At 38.1% G+C, this 25,828-nt stretch overlaps 1 protein-coding gene across 1 annotated transcript in view; it reads right to left on the minus strand.

Moving 5' to 3' along the window:
* The window catches only part of DEPDC1B (DEP domain containing 1B), a 50,606-nt gene extending 24,990 nt beyond the window's left edge, over positions 1–25,616 (minus strand). Inside the window, exons 1-7 of the mRNA XM_011387184.2 lie at positions 25,477–25,616; positions 23,455–23,720; positions 7,982–8,117; positions 4,181–4,308; positions 3,398–3,528; positions 1,580–1,627; positions 730–733 (exon numbers count right to left, since the gene is read on the minus strand). Of these exons, the coding sequence (XP_011385486.1) occupies positions 730–733; positions 1,580–1,627; positions 3,398–3,528; positions 4,181–4,308; positions 7,982–8,117; positions 23,455–23,720; positions 25,477–25,524 (761 nt within the window). The 5' untranslated portion in view covers positions 25,525–25,616. The remainder of the gene's footprint in view (positions 1–729; positions 734–1,579; positions 1,628–3,397; positions 3,529–4,180; positions 4,309–7,981; positions 8,118–23,454; positions 23,721–25,476) is intronic.
* Positions 25,617–25,828: the final 212 nt, after the last annotated feature.

A 25,828-nucleotide genomic window follows, 5' to 3' on the forward strand; every position in this document is an offset into this window, starting at 1 on the left:
CACCACTGATGAGTAATTCCAGTTATTCTACCCTTTTTGCAAAAGGGTGGTGGCTTTACGTATACATCTTACTTGAGGGAAAGCTATACTCTTCACCAACGCATTTTGATCATCACTGAAAATTCAACATCACAAACACACCTTAATATATACTTTACAACGTATGATAGCCTAGATGTGTTATAATGACTTCCTCTGTTCATTTCCAGCTGATCTACTTCCAAATCCTTGGTTTTCCAAAAATTCAGAAATGGGTAATTTAATTTGCCATTTATACCTTCTATCTTGTCTCTGCCAACTCTGGCCAAAGACATAATTTAAATTTAATTCATTTCAAATGATTGAGCAAGAATAAAAAATACTCCCTAAGCTAAAACCACAGCACTCTACATCTCAGAGTTTCCAAAATATTAATAAAAAAAAACAAAGAAATTTTTAATAGTTAAACACAGAGAACTCCGGGCTTCACACAATCCAATATTGCTATTCATATTCAGAATTATAATATATAATTATTTTCTATATATTACCACTAACATCACCCACAGTAAGCTGAATAGTCATTTTAGTTTCGTTCCATAATTTAAAAGAAAAACAAAAACTAATTTCAGTTAAGTACATAATTCAGAATCTACTAATTCAAGAATTTATACACCTATCTCTGTACATACTAGTCTCACCCAAAAGGGAAGAAATTACCTCTCTGAGGTGATCTGTGAGACTTCAAAAGGCCCTGCAGACCAAATATCACCATTATCAGTTAGTTTAAATAACTACAATTCTTCTCATTAAAGTCACTTGTTTGAGGTAAGCCATTAGCCATTAGAATCCCTTTTTTGGGTCAAGCCTTTTGAAAATCCCCAGAAAAATTGTAGTGTTAAGGCAGATACTATAATAACTAATTCCTTCACAGTGCCTATGACATCCAATAAAATGGATATCATATGCCTATCAGATGGATTTCAACTACCAAAGAAAAAAACCTTAGAGGGATTACTCTGGTCCAAGCTCCTTCATCTTAAATCCAAATTACTAAGAGTCTTTCTTGTTTCTCTGCATGTAGGTCCTTCTTCCAAACCATCCTGCATGCCAGTTAGATTAGTCTTTTAAAACATTTCTCTCCCACTTAAACTACTGCCCTATAAAAATCCAATAGCAGACAGAATCTGCTGAGCAAACTGATGATGTAAATATAGGACATACTTAAGAATACATGTTTTAGGAATAAAAATATAGGTTTTAGAAATAAAAGCCTATATACACACTATTAACAATGTTACATGCAATATTACTAATTTTTCTTTCCTCTAATGAAGCAGTCAGAAGTAGCGTGGACTTTATCTAAGTGTGATTATATGCACTAGAAAATGGAAGCACAAAATTCTTTTAAAAACGTTCTATAACTCAGCCCTTTCACTAAGTCAGAAATTTATCACTAAAAGTACAGTAATCCCAAAACAATTAACTGCCAGTCTCACAGGTGTCAAATCAATGTTCAGGCCATTATGTGAAAATATTTTCTAATTCAGGACACTCATTTCAGTTAATTTCATGAAATTGGACGATAGTTAGTACTTACAATTGGCCAAACACTTCATTGCTGACAGCACCCAATGAGGAAGTTCTTCTGCAGAAAAGTAAAAATAAAAACATATTTTATTCAACTGCATATAACTCAAGGAATTACATATATAGTTGGTATCATAAGAATGTAGTTTTCATCCAAGTAATATAAAACATATCTGCTAATCACAAATCACCTATTTATATGTCAAAATATTTAAAAGATGAAAATTTTTCTTAGCAGCAGTGTTACAACATGTACTTGTATAAATCGTGCCTGCAAAATTCTGTAAGGGCGAGATGCACTTTTTAAAGCTTTAGTAGAAAGAAGAAATTTGATAGTTTGTTCCAAAGAAACAAACAAACAAATCTATTACCCTAAGAATTATAGAAGACAAAGAACAACAGAAATAGCAAAAATATTAGTCATCAAATGCATTTGTGAAACCAGTTCACCAAATACCAAAAAAAAAAAAATAAAAAGTAAAAATAAAAGGTAAATTCTGTATGTCCAATGTCCAATATAAGAATCATTTTATATGTTTCACTTTTCAGAATGTTTTAGGGCAACAAAGTTCTACTGACATGTTAGTATAAGCTAGTTGTACTAAGATAGCTTTAAAATAATAATGGTTAACATTGCTACAAGAAGTCCAGCCGAGCCCTTTGGTAGAGTCTCCTTCTTTCCTGAAAAATTTACTTAATAAGATAAAAGATGTTTGGTCACCTAACTGGTAGCTAAAAGCATTAATGTTTGCTGTACTCAGAGATGCAGAAGAATTTTTGATGTATTACAAAGGCGACACCGCCCTCAATTTATGTAATTTAATTTATATGTTGACGAACCAGAAAACTTATGAAGTCGCAAATCTATTTGTTTCTTGATGTCCTCCATTCCTGATTCAGCTATAAAAGGGAAACATTTCAGATTTCAATGACACGTTCTACTCCTGTCAGGAAACAGGGCCTACAGAAACCTCTTCCTCTCTCTCCACTGCTCAGGCTCCTTCTGGTACAGCTCTGTCTGCTGCCCAGGAGGCTTCAGTCCAAAACCTAGTAATAAATTATAAGAATCCAAAAGTACCATGCCAACTTCCCACATCCAAAAGTGATCTAGTTTCAGCTAATTTCCAAAATCAAGGGTGTAAAGAAAGGAAGAAGCAATCAAAGAGCCCCTTCAATTCTAACCCATCCCTTATCTAGGAGAAGGAAGTTATATAATCAGTTTGAGGATTCTGACCCACTTACAGGTATGTTGACTGTATTTTCACAAATGAAAAACCAAGATAGGTGGCTGCTAAATGTTTTTCTTCCTGATTTGTAAACTGGCTCGGAAGGGTATAAAAAAATTAAAGCACCTTCAACATTTAAAGAGCTACTTTTATTAGAAAGAAAAAAATGACATAAACCAAGAGCATCCCAGAAAACCTGACACAGAGGCATCATAATAAAAAGGTCCATGAGAACTTAAAATCAATCATACCACAGGACCCACCTAAATAAAGTGACTCAAGCTCTCCGTTAGGTCTTAAACCCACTCATTCTTTAGGGATTTTCCAGAGATAATATAGAACCACTTCGTGCCCAGTGTGGCTAACACTGAACTAGCCTCTGGATGGATTCTGCTGAGGTTTTCACTCCAGAATATTTATCTTTCTATAACATTTCTTTAATCTAGACAATTAGTTAAGAGGTATTAGGAACTGAGAGAATGCTATATTTAATGAGAGGGCAAATTTATTTAGGACCTAGAGAAGAGTCAAATAGAAGGCGATAGACCTGTATAGCCAACATATTGAGTCAACTAGAAACCAAGTGATTTTTGTGCACTTACTTGACTTGTCATCAAGGATAACAACTCCCTGCTTGCTCACACTATATACATTATGGATGATGAACTTGGAGTTGACAAGTTTAACGTCTAAAACTTCTTCTAAAGAATCTAAGCCAAGGATTTTCTGTAAACTAAAAGACAAATAATAATTAATTAGATTAATTTTTAAAAAATCATTACTTACCCAAAAACCCGGCACACTTAACGATCAATCTTTAAAATGCATTGTTTTCATACATTTTACCCAATCTTTGTGGGGCAAAAAAACTAGATATTGAGAATGACAGAACAAACCTGAAAGATATCCTTTTGCAATTATCATATTGCTTCACTAAGTTAATAACGTAATACAATGAATATCAAGAAAAATGATTTTATGAGTAAAGATATCACAGAAACAAAAATTGGTTTATCCAATAATGAGAAATTGCTAATAGTACATCTTTGTGGGAAAATAACTTGCTATATCATTAACTTTAATTACCTGTCATACAACAAAAACCTAAAAGATCAAATTTTCCCATTATGTTCATTAAGCTTAAGATTTTGGTGTTAATAGAAAGTTAAGAACTTTCAAATTTCTATTCTTGGCCATTATATGACAACAGAAAATTCCCAGAATTCAGTTAAATCATATTTGATAAGCAGCACAACTGCAAATATTGCAATCAAAGTCAAGATTTCTATACATAATTTCAGAAAAATTAAATATGCAGAGAATAGGGGAGAAGGAAATTAAAAAATAAACCACTGAAAGATTTCACCAATATCAAATGCACATACTATGATAACGTCATAGACTTCCATATCTCTTCCACATTGGCCTCTGTCAGCTGTCTGCGGCAGACGAGACGGCAAGCCGGTACCTCTCCAATAGCAATACTGTGACGCTTGTACCACATCTCAGAATTCTAACGGGGTGGTGGTGGGGCGGAGGGGGAGAGCAAGAGAGACAATAAATATTTCAGTAGACAGTGGTACAGTTTTATAGGTATGTTTCCCCCCATAATTCCAGCATTTATTGGTTTAAGAGATATTTATTTTTATTTCATTTTATTTATTTTCATTTTTTTCAATTACAGGTGACATTCAATAGTGTAGTAGTTTCCGGTGTATAGCATAGTAGTTAGACATTTATGTACCTTATAAAGAGAAATTTCTTTTATTTAGTTATTGTAATTTGATATTAAAGAAGAAGAAATATAAACTAACGTTTTTGTATGGGCTGCAGAGAAATAAAGTATAACTCTTAAAGATCAAGTCATATTATAAGCGATTATTCAAGAACTGCAAAGGAGCTATGACAATAAGCAGGACATTAAGTGGCTATTTTTTTTCCTGTGGGAGCTTCAACTAATCAGTGAAGTAGCGATGAAATAAAATTTTATTAATTCAAAATTAAGTCAAGGAATACCTACACAAATTCACACCCTGTCCAAACTGAATGATTGTTTAAGATTAAATTATATTATATTCAAGAATTCTCTATTTTCTGTAAGCAAAAGTCAAATAAGTACAATGTTAGAGAGCAGGACCCAGATCGTAGGCTTCTGCAGGAGGCAAGTAAAACACGAGCTCCACAGAACAGCTGGAAATGGCAAGGAGAAAAACTAATGCCGGAGAGATGAAATAACTTGCTCAAAGTCACGCAGCTTTACCAGTTCCACATTCTTAGTGTCTCCCTTCTCACATTTAGGCTACTAGACATAGTCTTAAAACTTCCTTTTGGTAATCACAGAGACAAGCTTTGAATTTTTAAAGGCAAAACATGAGAAATCATTTACGAAGAGTTTCTGTAGTTTTTTTGCAAAAGCATCATTATAAAAAAATCTTATTGATTTGAAAAAAAGGAGCTGGAAAGTTGTTTTTTGATTTGGTTTTTGGTTTGATTTTTGGAGAACTGTTGAATTACAAAAGAAGCCGAAGGTCACATGAGTTTGTGAATTTTTTTAAAGGATCTAAATTAGGTGTTTATTTTTCAAGGCAGGCATATAAGTTGTTGCATTTGCCTAGCAAATCTACTTCTAATAAATAAAATATATTACTTTTTTATTAGATATGGTCCAGCTATTAAAATGATATTGAATGTTTGATAACACGCAAAATGGGCATAACAGTGTTCTAAGTGAAGAACACAGGTTACAAAAAAGCTCAGCATGGTCTCATTTTAGTGTTAAAAATATGCATGGGAGACAGGATATACAAGAAAAATGTTAATGTTAATTCTCTCTGGATGATATTATGGGTAATTTTTTTTCATCTGTCTCTGCCTATAAACAATTCTATTAAATACATAATAACAGAAATGGTAGTTAAGTTACCAAGTACCTGTGTGCCAGGCATATTCTAAACACTTTATAGATATGAACTCACTTGATTCTCACAGCAACCTTACCCCAGAGGAGAATTATCATCCCAGTTCCACCGAAAACAAAAGTGAGACACAAACAGCGAAACAGAGAAACAAGCTCAGTTAGCTGGTAAGTGGAGAAGCCAAGATTCAAACCCAGCAGTCTGGCTCCAGAGCCCACAGTCTCACTTTCCACGGCAAACACAAGAAATAATTTTATGCGTTTCATTTATTTGACGTAATGGGTAGGCAAGAGAGAAGTTGAGACAAAAGAAAAATAAAAACCAACAAGCACAGTGGAGGCAGAGACAGAAAGAGGGAAAGTAAGAAAGAAGAAATGAATGATAAGCTCAAGTTCTTTAAGAAAGATAAACTGTTTCTTTACTGACTATTAACATCATCTGTCTAAAACCTATACCAAGGCCAAACTGAGGAAACAGATCCTGCTCTGCCATTCTTTCTTTGGACAATCCTCAAGAAGCAGCAGTCTAGGCTTTAGTGGAATTATAACAAGCAGGGAGCTTTCAAACCTCTACCACTTCATTTAAGGAAAAAGTATGAGAAAAATTATCAAAAGAAATGTAGATACAGATGACCAGGAAAATGATAGACCTTAGCGGGGGTGGAGGGAAGGGTTGATGAATCAAGACACTGATATACCACTTCAGGAGTCCTGAAAATATTCTGAAACTGAAAATGGAAGATGAAAGTCATTGTCATCAGTGCGTTAAAGTGTGCAAATGAGCAGTTGGTTTTCCTAACAGTAATACCAGGAATATTACAACTTCCCATAACTAAATAGAATAGAAAAAGGAAGTTATTATATTGATAAAATACATATATATTAATTTAATATGAGGTTTTATCTTTTTTGTATGAACAACACTGGGTGAACTTATAATAAAAAAAAGTCTGTTGAATAACTACTCTACTGATGAGGTCATATTAAGTGTCTAAATACGAATGTGCAAAAAAAGTGTACCTTATCTTATGGAACTTATATTTTAATTTTATCTAGGAGAGAAACTATCACTAAACCTTAATTAAGTACTCCTCATTAGTAATGAATTAAATAGTCCTCAAACACCTTTTGTGCTCATTCTTTCATCAGAGTAGTTCCACTTTGTTTTCTAATAATCGATTTTTGTGCTGTATGCTACACCAGACGATGAGCCTTTTTAGACCAAAAACTGTATCACATATTACTGTATCTGCAGAGCCTAGCACAATGCTTGGCACGCAGGAGACAATAAATCTTTGCTGACTTCCAAACGTGACCTCTCCTCTAAGTTCCAGAGCATTTATCTCCATCTGCCTATTAGACACTTCCATTTAATACAACCCAACTTTATCATCAAACACATTTAAAACCAAATTCATCATTGTCCCTGACAAATCTGCAAGCTCTTGTGGAGTCCCCACTTCTGTCCCAGTGCCATTCTTTTTCTTGAATTATCTTTGATAAAGCCTAAGCTGCTTAACTATTCTCGCCAAACTGAGATATAATACAGCCTCTTCAGACGAAATTTTTTATTTTTAATTACATTGCCTAAAAATGTTTCATCAAATCTTTTCAAACAAAAGTCTGAGTTGGACATCTAGTCCTATGAGACTAAATTAACTTACAATATTAGTGTTAGTACAATTATTAAAAACTGCCATAAAAGAGTTTTTCTCTGTATTTTATTATTTAGCATTATTTCAATCTTGATAGTCTTCTACTGAGGATGTTTTAAGGAAAAAGTATGCCTCCCCAAAAGGAGTTTATCCTACAACGAGCTTGGGTTTCCCAAGACTAGTAGAATCCACCTTTGTTCATATTTTATTGTAGGGCTCATTCCATAATACTCCATGCCCCAACCTTCTCATTCTCAAGTGGTAATAATTATAACAAAGTTTAGGAGGAGGAGACAAAGAAGGAAAAGAGCAAATTATAAAACGGAAAGAAAAAGGAGATTATAAGGGAATTTTAACAGAAAACTGCTTGAAACACATGAAAACAGTTACCACATATTCAGCCAAAATATCAATTGGCAAGAGTGAAATAATGCAAAAGCCAGTCTTTCTTTGTTCCTGGTCTCTCAGCTGTTGGCAGGTAAGCTATTGTCTTGAAGCACTTTCAGACGATTGTTCATAAGGAACTGACAGAAAGAACTGGACTAAGCCTGGTGTTCACAGACTAATACTTATCTCTCCCTGCTGCTAGCCCTCAGTCTTTTAGTAATGGCACTCACCATCACAACTGGCCTCACTGGGATATTCTCTTGTGATGTGCCCGGTGGGGGGTCATTCCATTCTGGAAATTTAATAACATCCTTTCGGTATGGGGGCCTCTTTGGATATGGTTTCAGGGGTGAAGAAGAAGGAAATCTAAAACCAAGAAGAAAATTACAGTCAGTAGAAGGCAGATATTTTAACAATAGTCCCCACTTCTTATATCCCTGAGAATTTATACAAAGCAAACTTCAGATAATAAATGAATTCGTACTTAATCAAATCATTATGCATAGCTAACTGTACCCAACAATATATGATTTTTTAAACATATTCATTCATCATGCCCATCAAATAACATTTATGAAGAAAAATAGGAATCAAACATGTGGCATTTAAGTAAATAAAACCTGTTCTCTTATCATTTGACTTTCATGATTAAATGTGTTCTTAATGGGATGTTTCTTGGGTAAGCCACTTTCTTCACCCAGCGCGAAATTCTTACTGTCTCATAACCCTAGCTGAAATTTATAGATGGTAGGTATGCAAAGAGAAATTATTGATAAGTCCTCAATAATACTTGCTGAGGAAGAGTATATTAGCATACAAATTATTTGACCTAATATTCATTTTTGTAACTATTTCCAATAAAGATTAATCCTCCTTCCCTAGAACACTCAACACACTAAGATTGCCTTTGGTCGAGAAATCCATCTTGGAAGAGGTAGAAAGCTGTCTAATATCCTTATTCTGCCTTTCAGTACTCCTTCACTCTTCCTATCCCTCTGATGTATCACTCCTAGACTCATACATTGAGGCTTAAATACAATCTAACTCTCTTGAAGCTGATCTAGACCATATGCAATAATGAAGAGAAAGGTAATTAAATACATATTTTTCTCAGAGGATCTTTTTCTATTAGCTTGTTAGAAAACAATACACTGCACTGCATTACATTGAGAAAGCAATGCAAGAACTCTAGTTCTTAATGTTAATTTTTTATTAAGCCAAAATAAAAGCTTAAAATCTTGTTTATGATATCCACAAGAAAAATAATTCAAATGATTGATAAAGAATTTATTCCTAATGCAAATGCAGAAATAAAAAATTTTAAAATGTCTGTAGTTTACAAAGAAAGTTTTATCAGGGTGAATCAGGAGAATCACAAATAATAAGAGTACTACGGAAAAATGTTTCAGAAACAGTCAAAATAGACTTGAAAAAACAGATGACTGATGGAGAGAGGTTGAGTTTCATCTTCTCTGAAAAGAATATTCAATGATTGCACTTCAAAAGGTCAGTTTTGAGTCAGTAAGAAAAAAATGAGGTCTGGAAATCATTAAATCAGATAAAGATAAACTGAAAGATAGCTTAAATTTTTGGTATTAAGTTACCAAATGATTATTTCCAAATGATTCCAAACTATATATTAAATGAAATTCTGAAGCCAGTGAAAGTGATCCCAGTTTGTAAGTAGAGGCTGGCTTAGAGAAAAATTCAACCCTGTTTCTTAGAGGCCAATAATCACAACAAAAGTCCTATTTCTAGCCAAAGTATAGCATGTATGAGTGTACACATGCACACGCACACACACACAAAGTCACTACACATACTCTCACATTCACATGTAATACTGCAATATAATTCCAGGGAATTCACAGACCACCCACCTTTCAGTCCTTTAAAAATTAAACACAATCCCGACCCCCCGCCCCACCACTAATACCCACTGCCCACTGCTTACCCTCCCCTCCCCATTCCCTAAACTAGTGTGAAAATGTGTGGGCCTAAGTTTCAAACCTTGAATTTCTCACAAACTGTATGTCCTTTGGAAAGTAACAGCATCTCTAAATCACAGTTTATTCATTTGTCAAATGAAAGAATTAAATTGGATGACCTATAAATTTCCTTTTACATTCAAGTTGTGTTTCTTGAATTTCCACACCCAGAAACAAGTATAGTTGCTCCTTGAACAACACTAGTTTGAACTCCATGGGTCCACTTACACATGAATTTTTTTCAGTAAATATACAGTCGCCCCATATGCCTGGGTTTGCATCTGTGGATTCAACCAACCATAACTGAAAGATACTTTTGCATCTGTGGATACAGAGGGCCAACTGTATGAATTTATCTGTGCTATTTCATATGAGGGACTTGAGCATCGCCAGATTTTGTTATCTGCAGGGGTCCTGGAATCAATCTCCCATGGACTCTGAGGGATAACTATAGTTAAGTTTTGGGGGAGTCAAAAGTTATACACAGACTTTCGAGTGAAAGGACGTCAGCACTCCTATAATTGTTCAAGGGTCAATTATAGTATCTTCCAAAGACCAAAGCTGAATTTCCTATGTGGAGAACTGTGACAGGAAAGATCCCAGACAGTCGCTTTCTTCCTCCACCCTAAGAAGATGAGGTCTTTGCCTAACATCTGCAGCTATCAATAGCAGATGTGGTTTCTTCACAGCAGTCTGGCAACCTGGCCGGAGAAGAAATGCGGAAGAGCTCTCTCTAGTGGACTACTTTTATTTTATGCATTGAAAGTATTCAATTTAATTCTAATATTTTAACCACGTCATCTTGGCCTTGAAAGCTTGTTAGGGATGGTCTAGAACAAATGTCACACTTTCCCTTGGAGGAATTAAGACCCAAAGGAGGAAAGCAACATATTAAAAGTCTCACAACTAACTGGCCAAGAGAGGAAATCTTGCACAAAAGATTTGCAAGCACTTTAATAAGAAAGTTATAAAATTTTATTAAAAGACATTAAGGAACTAAGTTGATAGAAAGATACATCATGTCGGTGAATAAGAAGATTCAATATCATAAAATGTCAATTTTCCTTATAAAGATATAGAGTTACAGTGAAATTCCAATCAAAATATAAAGAGTTTTTCATGAAACATGATAAACTGATTTAAAATTTATATGGAATTGCAAGGGGCTAAAAATAATCAAGACATTCTTAAAAAAGAAAATCAAAGTGCAGGGACTTGCCCTACCAGCTAGCAAGTCTAATTAAGATAAGATAATATGGTAGGGCAATACTGATGGCACAAGCCATAGTTTCTCGACCTCAGCACTACTGACGTTTGGGGCCAAATGAGTCTTTGTTGTGGGACGCTGTCCTGTGCACTGCAGGATGTTTAGCAGCATCCGTGGCCTCTATCCCCTGAATGCTAGTAGCATCCCATTCAAAGTGTGACAACCAAAAATGTCTTCGTTGTCCCCTGAAAAATGGCTCCCAGTTGAAAACCACGGGCATAGACAGACAATCCAAACCAAACACACACATATATTTAGAAATCTGACTGATGACAGAACAGACATTACAGATCAATAAGAAAGTATAGATGGTTCAGTAAGAGTTCTGGTCCAACTGGATATCCATTTGGGAAAAATGAAATTGCATCCCTGTAACAGCACCGAAGATGTTTTACGATAGTACCTCCCCATCCGCATGCTCTTCTACAACGTGATCTTGCCACTACCCTACCAGGGGGTAGGGTATATTTCTCTACTCTTCTGAGTATGGGTGAGTCCTCCTCTCTAATTGCTTAGATAAATGGAAAATGGCAGAAATGACAGCGTGGCAGTGCTGGGCACTAGCCCTTAACTGGCCTGAACTCTCTTCTTGTCTCTTGGAACTCTCAGTCTTGTATCACTCATTCTTGCAAAGCTCCCTCCTGGAAACCAGCCATCATGGAAGCAGTGCAACTACCCTGAGACCAACATGCAACAAGAAGAAGCCCTAAAAGATAAGACACTGCGTGGAAAAAAAACTGAGGTCAAGGGGCACTAAGCTCCAGACCTGGGAATGAAGCAGTCATCATGGAGGTGGATTCTTTAGCCTCAGCAGCCCCAGCTGATACCCAACAAAGCCCATCCAAATTCCTCATCCAAAAAATATGTAAAATTTATAAAGACTGTTTTAAGCCACTAAGTTTTTTACACAACAAAAGATAATCAGAACAGAAATTTGTGGCATCAAGACCAGGCAGTGAGTGGAGACCTGAAGGGCCTCAGGGAGAATTGTTAGTGGAGGCTGGACTAACGGGGAGGAAGTTGTTATTGGAGGCTGTAGAAAAGACACCTGTTATGTAGTGGCATAAAGTTCAGTTAAAACTGTCACCTGCAATAACATGGAAAATACAAAAGGCGAATCTGGCAAGGGGGTTTTCCAGGATGAATGCTGACACTGCCAACTGGTTTCTTTTAGTCTCGATAACAAGATACAGATAGAGAGAGATGAACTAAAGAAGAAACTGTTCCGTTTTCAAGCAGAATTTAGAGGAAATATAAAAGAGTCATACCTTGAATCAAAACCAAAACTATTTCTCTTCTCCAATTTCTCCCAGCAAAACATTCTCAAAGTAAAAATGACCTTATAGCAAATATCAAATTCAAGATGGTTCTAGTAAAATATGGTCTCAGGGTAGTTACAAGTGTGTGGCTGTAAGACTTTTGCTGTAACCTCAGAAGGATTTAAAGCAGTGTCTTATAAACCATGTTGCTTAAATTAACAGTGTAAGAATCTTAAGGGTATTGTACCACAGCAGACTTATAAGCAACCCAAGGCAAAGAAGAGCCTGTCTCAAAGAGATTTATGAGTAAGACTTCTGTCTAATGGACTAAACCACAATAAGATTCATAGAAAAGGCACAGCATTTCAAAACAACAGTACTAGCAGAATCACCATCCACTTGGATAAAAAAAAGAAACAGTTCAAAATGAAAAGAATAGTCAATAATCTCAAGTTTCTCTTAGCAGGAAGTATCTGAGAAAGCCCTTCCACAGCAAACATATATCAGCTCTTGTGGAAAGGGAAGAATGACTCAATGCAGAGCGAAGAACCCAGAAGGCAGAGTTAGGAAAGAACCACACAGAATCACTCCCAAGAAACAACTGTGCCCCAATCAAGGAATGGCAGACCTATGTTCAACTGCATTTTAGAAGTGTTACGGGACAGTGATTGTTAAATGTGATGCAAACATGGAATGGATTTGGGGAGTCTTGATGCAGGGAGTGAATTTAGTTTGCAAATAAATGTTGTTGTGGCCAGCATGTATTTTCCAAGGATGGTCACAACAAAATCTCCATCCCGTATGCTCTTCCAGAACGTGACTTCAATACTTCCCAGCAACAGCTTTCTCTACTCCTTTGAATGTGATGGGCCTTGCGATTGCTTTGACAAATAGAATATGGCAGAAGTGATGCTTTGCCATTTCCAGACATAGATCTTAGCTGCCTGGCAGTTTCTCTCCTGGCCTATTGGAAATACTTATTCTTGGGATGCTCAGTCTTGGGAAACAACCTCTTGGAAGCCAGCACAATGGAAAGACAGTGACTACCCTAAGACCATCATGCAACCAGAAGCACAACCCATGTGGAGTTCCACAGAGGATGAAATCCCACGTAGAAAGAGAGAAGGGCCAAGAAGCACAAAAGCGCCATGTTTGTGAGCAGAGAAAGAAGCCAATTTTCTAGCCCAACTGATGCTTTGTGGCGAAGGGGCAAACTACCAGATGATGAGCTCTTTCTAAATTCTTGACACAAAACCCATGAGCAAAATAAAATGTTTTAAGCCATTAAAGTTTGGGGTAGACTGTTTCTCAACAATACAAAACCAGAACAATCTTGAATTCATACTATGAATAAAAATCATGGACCAAATCCTAAAACTTAAAGCACAATATAAGCAAATCTCTCTCTGAGCTTGAGTAATGAAGGGACTCATTTTAATCAAGATATAAAAAACACGGCATAAAAAAATTGATATTCACTTACATTAAAACTTTTCTGTTCACCAAAATATCACAACGTGAAAAAATGGGAGATCTTTGCAATCCATAAAATTGACAAAAGATTAATAACCAGAATATATTATTTTAAAACTCCTAAGAATTTATAAGAAAAAAAAAAATCCTATAGAAAAAGGCCTAGGACATGAATCAGGCATTTCCATATATGGAATCAGGAATGATGAATAAAAATATAAAAAGATACTCAATCTCATCAGTATTCAAAGGAATTCAAAATAACATCACAAGGAGACAGCATTTCACATTTACCAGATTGGTAAAAACTTAAGCCAGTCAATATCAAATATTTTCCACTACCAAAGAAAAATTAGCACGTCCACCATGGAAAACATTTTGGCATCACCTAGTAAAGTTGAACGTATCTTCTAACCTAATTCCACTCATCGGTAACTCCGTGTATCCTAAAGAAACATCCACATGTGCAAAAGGAAACATGTCCATAAATGTTCATGACAGCATTGTTTAGAACAGCAAAAAAACTAGAAGCAACCCAAACTGCCACTAACAGAAGAATAAGTAGATAGACTGTGGTATATTGATAAAATTGAATAGAATGTAGACGAGAAAATTCCATGAACTATATAATTAAATATATCAACATAGATGAATCTCAAATATCATGAGAAATAAAAGAACAAGTCCGAAGAATATATACTCTTTGATATCTTTTACATAAAGTTAAAAACAGAGAAAAACATTTCAGAAACAAATCAATATCTTGTTTAAGGATACAAGCGTAAGTGTTAAGAACAAGAAAGAGAAGCAAGGGAATGATTAAGACAGAAGTCAAGATATTGATGACCTCTGAGGAGAAGATGCAAATTATGGGTAAACAGATATCTGCTGTATCATTTTTATATAAATTGTTCAGATACAGTTATACATTCTTCTGTGAAAGATATATTTTCAAATAAAATTGTTTGTGAATATTAAGAACAGAGCTCCCTCTAGTGGGCTGCTTGTTTTTGCTTTGAAAATTATAAATTTAATCTTAACTTTATGATCATGGATTCTAGAATTATAAAGACCCTTAGAAATAATGTAGTAAAAACTCCACATTTGAACACTGAAAAAGCGATACCATTACAGGAAATGGCCACAGCTAGTGATACAACAAAACAACTCAGGTCTCCTATTGCCACATCTATCATCAAATATTGGTTGGAAAAAAAAACAATTAGAAAATAATCTGTACCAGAACTACTGTCCTCTGATGAACTTACTTGAAACAAATTAGAATTTATTAACTAATCAATCAGTAAAAATATTCTAGGGCATCTAAACCACAAGGAAAACATAGTTTATAATCTTCATAAATTTGACTCATAAATAACAGAGGGCACAATTATTTAAACTTTCTGTAATATATACTAAACTATTACTTCAGCATCAGCAGAAATTGGCAGCTTCTACAGCCTTGCCTGCCTGCCTCTTTGCCTTAGTACATAACCTAAAGCCTTTGTATAAAAAAGCCAACCCGGTAGTGATTATTGTAGAGTCGACCTCTCTGAGACTGCCATTTCCCAGAAACCCCTGGGTAGGCAAACCCATGACAATGTGCTGGGTTTTACTGGGATCTGTACCCATCGAACATATTTTTCTAGCCTAGCAGTGCTCCATAGTACCGTATCACTTAAATGCTGAAACGTAAAGTTTTTGAGGGAAGGAGAGTGAGAGATGAAGCTGGAAAAATAGTTAGTTGCCAAATTAAAGAAGCCTTTGAACTCCCACATCAGCAACTGTCCCTTATTCCATATGAATCACAATTCCATTATGAGTAAAGGATCAAATGAGTGTTTTTAAGGAGGAGAGAGATGTGGTCTGATCTGAAAGACTCTCCTACTTTAGATTAGTAAAACTATTTAGAAAGCAAATTCCATTTGCATCAGAATATATAAACTACTTATGACTTTTTTAAAATGTGCAAGATTTATAGGGAAAACTATCACTTTTTACAACAGCACCAAAAACTATGAACTACTTGGATCTCAATCTAACAACTCTTGTGCAGAGTCTGTATACTTAAAGCTAAAAACACTGCTGAGAGATTAAAAATGTAAATAAACAGAGAAATACCATGTTCATGATTTGTAAGACCCAACTGTTAATGTGTCAAATCTCCCAAACTGATCTACAGATTCCACACAATTTCATTCAAAATCTCAACAGAAATTTTTATAAACAAGTTGATTCTAAAATCTTTATGAAAAGGCAAAAGAACTAAAATAGCTAAAACGATTTTGAAAAGAATACAGTTGGAGGACACGCCACCTATTTCAAGATTTATCATAAACCTACTGCAATCAAGACAGTGTTGTACTGGAGACAAGCTGGACGTACAGGACTCGTACGGTGCTATGTCCCATGTACGTATGAACACATGGCCCAGGAACCACGAGGTCAAAGCAGGAGTAGCCCTACTCACCACCCCTCCCAGTGACTCATCCCCACAACTGGAGGTCCTGTCCCCTAAAAAGAAGTACTCTTCCAGGAGACACAGCAGAGACTTTGGATTCTTTGTGGCAGATCCAAAAACAGAATCACTAACATGGCAGGAGTAACTGACCCTGACCAGCAGGAAGAAGGCAGGCTGCTCTCACCCTATCAGGGCAGGGAGGAGTACCCATGGCAACTCTTGGTATTTTCTTGTCCCACTGTAATTGTGATTGAGCATGTACAGAAATATCGGCCTAAGAAGTGCATGATTATCAAGGATCCTAACTCTCAAAAATGGACTGTTGGGTCACACTACCAGGTAAGCCACCCAGAGCCTGCCAAGGTGACAGCTGAGGGTGAGGAAATTTCCAGTGGAGAAGGGAGAGGGTTGTAGCCATGAGACTAGCTGCAGCAATAGGGGCTGTATTCTTCCAAGTAAATTCTCTTACATTTCGTTTCAGGAAGAAAGCCCCATGAGCATGAGTGGAGAAGATCTGTAGCACAAGAAATGGACTGTGCTGGCCATGAAAGTACAAAGCCCATGTCTCCCTTCAAGAAGCCCACATCCTCCAAGCTCTCGCCGCTGTACCTTTCATGCTTCCCCCAGGATGCTTCCAGCACATGAATGAGCGCCGTGGGGGGTTCTGGAGCCAGGCCAATCATACCAGCAGACACAGGACTCCTCTAGCAGGCAACCTCTGCCCAAGGACTCCCCATGAGTCTGGCCAAGATTTTCTCAGAACTGTACACCTGTGATCAGAGGCCCTTCCTACCGGATTCTTCTTTCCCTCTCTATTTCACAGCGGTTTGACCTGCATCACAGTCTGAAGACTCACCCTAACTCCTATTCCTTTCCTCTTTATCCTTTCCAGGTGCCCCACACCCTGGCTTTAAATCAACAGTCTCCAACCTTTTTGGCACCAGGGATGGGTGCTCCTATGAGAATCTAATGCCTGATGATCTGGAGGTGGAGCTGAGGCTGTGATGCTAGTGCTGGGGAGCAGCTCCTAATACAAATGAAGCTTCACTCGCCCGCCACTCACCTCCAGCTGTGCAGCCCTGTTCCTAACAGGCCACGAACTGGCATCGGTCCGTGGCTCAGGGGTTGGGGATCCCTGCTTTAAATCTCTTGCATATCCAGTTCCATCTTGGTATCTCCTTCTCTTCTCAGAGGGCCTGAACTAACAGAATCTTCTATTAATCTGTACTCAGCTATTTGTGAAGTCAGGTACCTACTATGTATCAGATACCACTAAGTAACAAAGACATAAGAATTAACAATTCTTGCCCTTAAGTAACTTAGTCTCCTGCAGATATGAGGAACCATGGCTTGCAGGCCAAATCTGCTTTAATAAGTAGAGTTGTACTGGAACACAGCCACACCTATTCCCTTACATGTCTATGGCTGCTTTCACCTTACAACAGTCAGGCAGTTGTGACTGAGGTTTTGTGATCCACAAACATTTTTTATCTGGCACTTCAAAGAACAAGCTTGCTGATCCCTGGTCCAATGGGACCAGAGATACCCTCCAGACAGGAATGTTAGTATCCTTACTTTGCAGATGAGGACATGGTGGTTCAGAGTGTAAGCAATTTGCCTAAGATCATGTGGGTATCAGTAACTCAGAGCTAGGATTCAAACCCAGGCCTGCCTCACTCCAAACCCTGTTCATTATATCCCTTCCATTACTGAGCTTGTGCTATACTTAACCACAGTTTTTTTTGATAGGAGAAGTGACTGAACTTCTTTAATTAAGGAATAAAGGTGGAGTGATTATTGTTTAACTCCTTCCAGTTAAAAGGAAACTCTTCACTTACTCACCTTTGAACTACTTTCTCAATAAATAATAGGCATTTTGCTGGGACATAGATAAAAGCAAATTCTTTCATAGACTTATCCACCATCACTCCCAACATAATGACACCTAAGATATTCTTACATCCTTCAAGTTCGCTCATGAATGAACTTTTATAACACTCTACCTTGATCGACCTCTCTCCCTTCCTTGTCTAGCAAACACCTATTGATGCAAGACACAACACAAGTGTTACTTCTGAATAAGATATTCTCTGACTTCCTCAAGTACGGTTGACTTCTCAGTCCTCCAATAGCACTGAATTCACATCCTTATAATGGCATTTGTGACAATGAATTCTGATTTATCTGTCTTCCTATCTGAACTGTAACTCTAAAGATAAGGTCACGCATCCAAAGTGTTTAGTGGTGTGGCTATAGTAGGCACTCCACAATGCTTGAGAAAGGAAAAGGAAGCAGGAAGAGAGGAGGACAGGGAAAAGCAGCATATGTGAGGATCTAATTAACACTGAACCCAAGCCCCCCTCCCTCCCCCAAAAAGCAAAACCACTGAATAGCTCTAAGAAAAGGCCAGAACGTAAGTATTAATCAAGCGACTGGTAAAACGCTGACTGGACACAAGTCGCATAAAAATGCTTAACTAGACTATGCTTTCTGATTCTCTCACATAAAACATTTATCTGGCCTCCCCCACTTCTACTTTGGAAGCTTACAAATAGAAGGGGCAGGAAGAGGAAGTGTCTCACCTACTAGACTTCCACTGGTGGAGACAGGGCTCTGCCTCCCACCAAGGCTCATACAAACAAGAATCCCACAAAATAGGAAAGTTTAGAATGCTTGGCAGTAAAAAGTCCCATGTCTATCCTATCACTACTATTCAATAGAACACAGACTTTGTCACTACGCAAAACACTAACGTTGGCTGCTTTGTCTTTTTAAAATAAAAATCTACTCTATAGCCAGGTATTTAAGAAATACTCCACCAAATGCATCCCTCGGACATCCTAAACCTAAAACTTCTCCTGCCAAGCCACATCCCCACTCTTCCCCCAGTAAAGCTGACATGCATTTCTGACTGAAAGCCTTGGTCTCACCATCCCTGTCATGTGAAATATCACTTCCCTTCCTATCCCTTATTATTAAGACCCAGGTTGAAGTCCTCCACCTCCTCCTCCATGAGGTCCCAAAACACTCCAGTGCACACCGAGTCACAGACACAATTCCTGCACCGGCAGGCAGACAACATAATCATGATACAGTCTGGTATAATGTAGGTAAATGGTGAGAGTGTGGGCAACTAGAGTGGGTTTGCCCTATCTAAAGACTTTCAGGTTCAAAATTTTTTAAGACATTGCCTTAGAAGCTAATATATTAGGTGCCTCTTGGTAAGGGAACTGAGTGGCGAGGGAAGAGAGGTGGAAGAGAAACATTTCATTGCATAGAATCATTTGTACTTTGTAAATTTTAAACCACATGAAAATGTTACCTTCACAAAATACACAAAATTGAAAGACAAAAATGAGACAGAACTCAAAGACTGCCCGTGTAATTTACTGTTAAAGGTTAATCTTGGTTAATTAATTAAATACTACCTTGGTTCTGCCATTATTTTTTTCCACATATGAATACTCTATCAAAAGAGATTGCAAAGTTAGGGAGGAGAAGAATCATGGCATATTTCTTTTTTATCTCCTTTATTGCCTTGGACTGAGAAATGCATGTGATATGTATTTAATATTTGGAATCCTAAGAGCTTAGAATTTAAAACATTCTTTAAGATTTAGTCCATCCTTGTCATTTTATAGATGAAAAAGCTGATGTCAGACAGGCTAAGGAACTTATCCAGCTATTATAGGACAAGAATCTATGACCTGATGAACTGAGTAAAAACAAAAAAAAACAAAACAAAAATCACAGGCACACATTCTAAGCTTTACTGAAAAAATAAAGAATTCCACTAGAGGGAGCCAATAGTCCATTAACTTAAAGGTGAGGTTCCTAAAACAATTTCTATACATTAGCTCTCAACCACTGCCCCTGAGCCAGTGAATTTCTCTCTGTAAACCATGAACACCTTCTGGGTTACAAGTAGCCACCAGGGTTTGCATCACTAGTAAGAACAGGTCAAGAGCCAGGTGCAGGCCCCAGACTAGGGACCCCATCATACTAAAGATCTATGCTAGGCCAACACCTTCTTTATTAAATAGTCCAAAACGAGCAATTATCGTAATACACACTTCAATTTTTATATAACCCATAATATTAGGTTTAAATAATTCTATATAATTGTCTGTTCACATACATTAATAGGCAGACTCAATGATCAGTTTGGAATTTCTTTAAATAGAACATTCCTGGTGTTTTATTTAGATGCTTCAAAGAGAAAAGTGTCTGGTTCTCTGAGGATGAATATCTACCTGTCTTCCTCACAGGGCTGTCATGAAGATTAAATGAGATCGTGGAAGGGAAGCTGCTTCATAAACTGAAATTTCTTACAATAGTACAAAGTAGTATACAACTGGTTCTCATTAGAAGTCTAGGGCCATGAAGTTTTGTTAGACCCAGATGACAACCTCAGACTCAACTATGAGGACTCTTCAGTGAACTATAGTCTTCACTAGCATCAAATCCAGAACTCCTTCTAGTTAATAGTATTAGAATGTACATGTAGTCACAAAACAAACATGACATACATTTTTTTAAAACTAAAAATAAAATTTGACACATTCTAAAAAAAAAGCTTAACTCATCATCTCTGTTATAATTCTCCAGCATACATGTGTATATACAATCTGTATTTTAAAAATACTATAAGAGCCTTTATATTTCATGTTGCTTTGTCTAACTATGTCTTTCTGTAACTCACAGACCCAGGAAACTACCTATCCCCTGAGATACTAATATAAACATTTAGGCTGATTTTTACCTTACCTCCTTTACTTGAGAACTTCCTGAAGAAGACAGCTGATCATTTAACATGTATTACATAGTACTTAACACATTACTAGAATTCTGTGTATAAACGCATGTTGACTACACCAAATGTTTCTTGTTTTATTATTCTGTGTATTTACTAATTCACTCACTAATTCATTTAAGAAGCTAAGCCAATCTCATGTTGTGAAATGAAGGCTGTCTGGCGTACCACAAGAACACAGACTTCAGAAAGAGACCTCAAAGCAAATCCTAACTCTTTCACTATTAGCTGAGTGGCTATGGAAAAATTAGTAACTTTGGTCTTATTAATTTCCTAATCTTTAAAATAGGATACCATCTACATCTACAGATGTTGAGTTAAATGACAATTATGTAACAAGTCTGATACATGACAGGTGCTGTAAAATTTTAGTTCCTTTTTTCCCAGCAAGAACTCTCAGCTGTCTGTTCCAGCCTTCTTGATAATACTTAAAAAGGTTCCTCTTCCATAAAGCTTGTTATTTAGAAGCACATTCTGGAATTTCTTCCCCTTACTGACTTTCCACTATTTTCAAATCTAATCTGCCTCTAGGTCCTAATCTCCCCCAGTCTGCCTTTTACTATAATTATAATTCAACTACAAAAAGCAGTTGGAACTAGAGCAAGTAGGGCAGCCTGCCCTCACTCTTCCCTGGAGCACCAGCATGTAACCATGACGATCCTCAGCGCCAGTCCCGGAAGCTGCATGGGTGCTACAGCTGCCTCCACATTCATCAGCTTACTCTCAAATCAAGGTGCATGCTCCTTAACAGGTGATTTACATGTCTACATAGATTTCATCCTGGATTAATCTGAGATCATCAAACATCAGGGGTTAACTTACAGAATTCCACTCAGGAAAATGGAAAGCTGAGTTTTCATGTGGTAAATAATGAAAGAAAATACGGCCCCCTTTATGACTCACAAGTTTTATGTAAGAGAAACTGGGGGGTGGGGGAGGATCATTATTTCGTGGACCAACTTAATCTGTGTGTACACTCTGTTTTTTTAAAGGGGAATACATGAGGAAGTCTTCATATTGAAGAGAACAGTAAGGGCTGGGTGGTTGCTCCTAGGGCCTGATCCTGTTTTAATTCTGATGACTTTTAAAGCCTCATGGGACTCCATGAGAGCTATCCAATTTAAGGTCAAAAGAGAACAGATTGGAAGTTGCTCATCCAGGGAATATTTTAGAAGTTTGCTGGCTAAATCTTGATGGTGTACAAGCAATTAGTTTCCCAGGAGAAATAATCACTCAAGAATCCCCAATGAAGCGCAGCACGTGAAACCAGGGCTGCAGCTTCTACTGCTTGATTGTAATAAGCACTATGGTCTCAAATAGGCTAAAATCACCCATAATTTTAATTAAAAGCTGGATCAGCAAGCCAGAAATAATGCCAAATGGAGAGACGACTAATTGCCCAAATAACAATCTTGATATCTAGAAGCTGAAGATTGCTAATGAAACTCCATGAGGAATTAGATTCTAAATGTACAACAATGTCTGGTTCTAGCCTTGACAGTGGTGACCCGCCTCTCCCTTCTCAGTACCTAGTCTCAAAGAAGCCAAAGAAATGGTTCAGGTATGAAAAATCAGGTTTTCAATGCTCAAAACCAGGCCCCAAAGTTCCAGTGGCCCCAAAATGCCCTCATTAAATGTGTTGTAAGAACATTCTTTATTTTTCTATTGGAGTAAAAAAAAGCAAATATTAAGAGTCCATTTGCTCCATTTTTTTTAATCCCCTCTGTTTCTTAGCACTTTGGTAGGCCTCTCTGTAGATAAGTCAGCAATTCCTCTTTCCTGAACTTGTGTGACTTCATCCCTCGTTAGTCCTCTCCCATTTCCTGAATATTAGGTAGATCCTTCCACCTCCAGCAATAACGGCCTAGCATGCAGTGGGAATGGAAGTAAAAGCAGAGTCCATTTCCCTCAGATTATCTGGTGGTAAGTGTCCAATCATAAAATAGCACTGAAACATGAGCAAAAATCTTTGATGGAAAGCAGACATGAATTGCCAAGGTTAATCTGATACATCAGGGAATTACAGTACAATTCTTCATATGAACCTTGAGCTCTGCTTAAAGATCAGACACACTCTGCCACTAACCCCCTGAATATATACATTCTAATTGCTCACAAAGGCCCAACCCAGAGCTATCATTTCACTCATTTTAGATTCTCTAGAAGTACAGTCCGTCTCTTGGGTGTACAAAAGGCATGAAAAGATTTCCTTACTGAAAAATCACTGCAACAAAAGACTGCTATGAAATGCTCTATGAAGCCAAGAAACATTGCAATCCGTTCTATTATAACACATTCAGTTATCCACTCAATAAACCACAAGAAGTATCACTCCAAGGGACAAGGTATATCCCTTCACATGAGGAAGTTTCAACAGACTCTGACCAGATCCACTCCTCCTTCCTGTACTGCTCCCCTTGAGGGTTTACTGGTTGCCATTACCTGTACAAGTGACCATTATCTTCAAAATCTTCCTGACCCCATTTTCCCTTGATGTCTTCAATAACATGATTCTTCAGGAATTTTTTAAGCAGCTGGACAGTTTGTTTGCGGGTCACTTCGGGGCCAAAGTTTTGACTGCACCTCAGCAGCTCATGTAACCAATCCACAGCTTCAGCCGCTGTGAAGCAATGTTCATAACTTTTGAAACGACAGCGATGTTTTCGTAATGGCATTTTAGCGCGAAAAAGTTCAACCGTTTCATTCCACTAAGAGAAAAATAAGAGAAAGGCATTTAGTAATTGACTGATTTCATTAATGGTTATTACACCTCGAATATGTAAAACAATGCAATTTTTTCTATTTAGAGACTGCTTTAATAATAGATGGAGTCTTGAAATTATTATATTTCAAGCTTCACGCTCTAAAGAAAAAGTAACTTTTTAAAATGAATTTATTCACTTAATATTTACTGGAGATATTGCCATCAAGTTTTCCTATTATTTGGCACTCGCATAAAAGAACCTCCAAATTTACCATAACATATGGTTATGTAGGAATCATGAGACCCTAAGTGAAGACACTTGGCCCAGCTAACAGCCAGAATCAAGTCAAGTGGCCATTTTAAACCACCAGTTCTAGTCAAGTCACCAAATAGATGATGATGGCACATGAGTGATCCCAATAGAAGAACCACTGACATAAGCTCAGCTCAGACTGCTGACCCACAGAATTGTGAGCAAGTAAATGCTTGTATTAAGCATAATGAAACGATGCCACAGATTCCCCAAGTCTACTGAATTCATATGTAAAATATCATGAGTATGTGGCATGTGTACTTTTCTGTAAAAAGGAGATAATTTTTATCAGATTCTCAAAGTAGCTTATGAGTCAAATAAAAAAGTAAAGAACCATCTGCCCTAACCATGATTTCTTCTTTTAGAAGCTGGCCTTCTTAGCTCTGGCTTGACTCCACTGGCCATAGTGTAACTGGCTCTAGAAAGAAAAGGAAACTCTATTTCCCACTGTCCCACCGTCCTCATCTCTTCCACATATACAATTCTAGCCAAATGAGAGTTTGGATCTTAATTCCCATCTTCTCCTGGATAACTATCAGGATGCACAGAACAATGAGACTAATTCCCAAGATGTGGCCAAGACATGGTGACAGACCAAGGAGCGAAGTCCCTTCCTCCAAAATTATCATTATGCTTTCATAGAAAGCTGTTTAAAAACCTGCAATGGATATACCAAATGGTCACCACTTATTTTATTATGGTAATCCTTTGAAACAGCAATCACTAAAATTAATTGCTCCAAGTCATAAGGAAATCAAGTACGCCTCTCAGAATTCTGAATACCAAAGCTCTTATCCCAGGAGAAAAGACAGCACCTCTGACCTTCGGGGTCAGCAAAGGATCTTCAGACCATCCAACCAGGTCAACTCCTCATTTAGGTGGGTGCTGACAGAAACAGAAACGCCAGGGGTCGGAAATGTGGCCAAGGAAATCCACCTCTGTTCAGGGCACCGTTAGAAAGAACCTCAAGTGTCACCACAAGAGACACGCAGGACAGAGACACGCCCTGCCCGGAGGGCAGCGAAGGGGGAGCATTACAAGGTGTGAGTGGCCTTAGGGTTACGGATCAGGTCTTTTCTCTCCCGGACACAGAGGTCAGACTCCAGAACACAGAAGGTGGAGGGGCCGGGGCGGGGCAGGGTAGTCGGGGGGGGGGGGGGCGGGGAGGGAGGAGTGGTCACCCTAGTCTTCCAGGCGCTTTAAATCCAGAGGCGCCGTTGATCGTCGAGAACTCAGCCTAGATCTCGGGAACCAAGCAGTGCCCACCCGCGACGGGCTGGGCTCTAGACATGGTTAGCTTTGAGCAACATCCAGAAAACGTCCGCCCGGGCCGAAACACGTCTCGCCACCAAACCCGGGTCTGGCCTGCCCGGGGAGAAGCGAAAGCTGACCAGTACGCGGTCGGGGAATCGCGGAGCCGACAGCATTGTCTCGCACGCTCACTCACCAGCTTTGTGGCCCGGTATGGCCCGGGCCCCACGATGCGGTGCTCCATTGTCCGCACGCAGCGGCGGCTGCGGCCGAACCGGCGCAGATAGCGACCCTACGGGACCGCAGTTTGAATCGCGAACCTGCGCGCAGCGGGCGCTGATTGGGCGGTGCTGTGGCACGTGACGGGAACTGCGGGGCGGGGCCACCGGGACCCGTGGAGGAGTGGGGCGGAGATCCCAGCTGCGTCTCTCCTGAGACAGGGAGTTGAGGGCGTACACGCTCCCTGGGCAAAGTCAGCTGCCCACCCTCGTCCCACCTTGCGCGCACTCCACAGGCAGGTGCGGACTGACCGTGCGCGGGTGTTTCCG

The sequence above is a fragment of the Pteropus vampyrus genome, unplaced genomic scaffold, assembly GCF_000151845.1.
Source record: "Pteropus vampyrus isolate Shadow unplaced genomic scaffold, Pvam_2.0 Scaffold1000001020, whole genome shotgun sequence".
Classification (NCBI taxonomy): domain Eukaryota; kingdom Metazoa; phylum Chordata; class Mammalia; order Chiroptera; family Pteropodidae; genus Pteropus; species Pteropus vampyrus.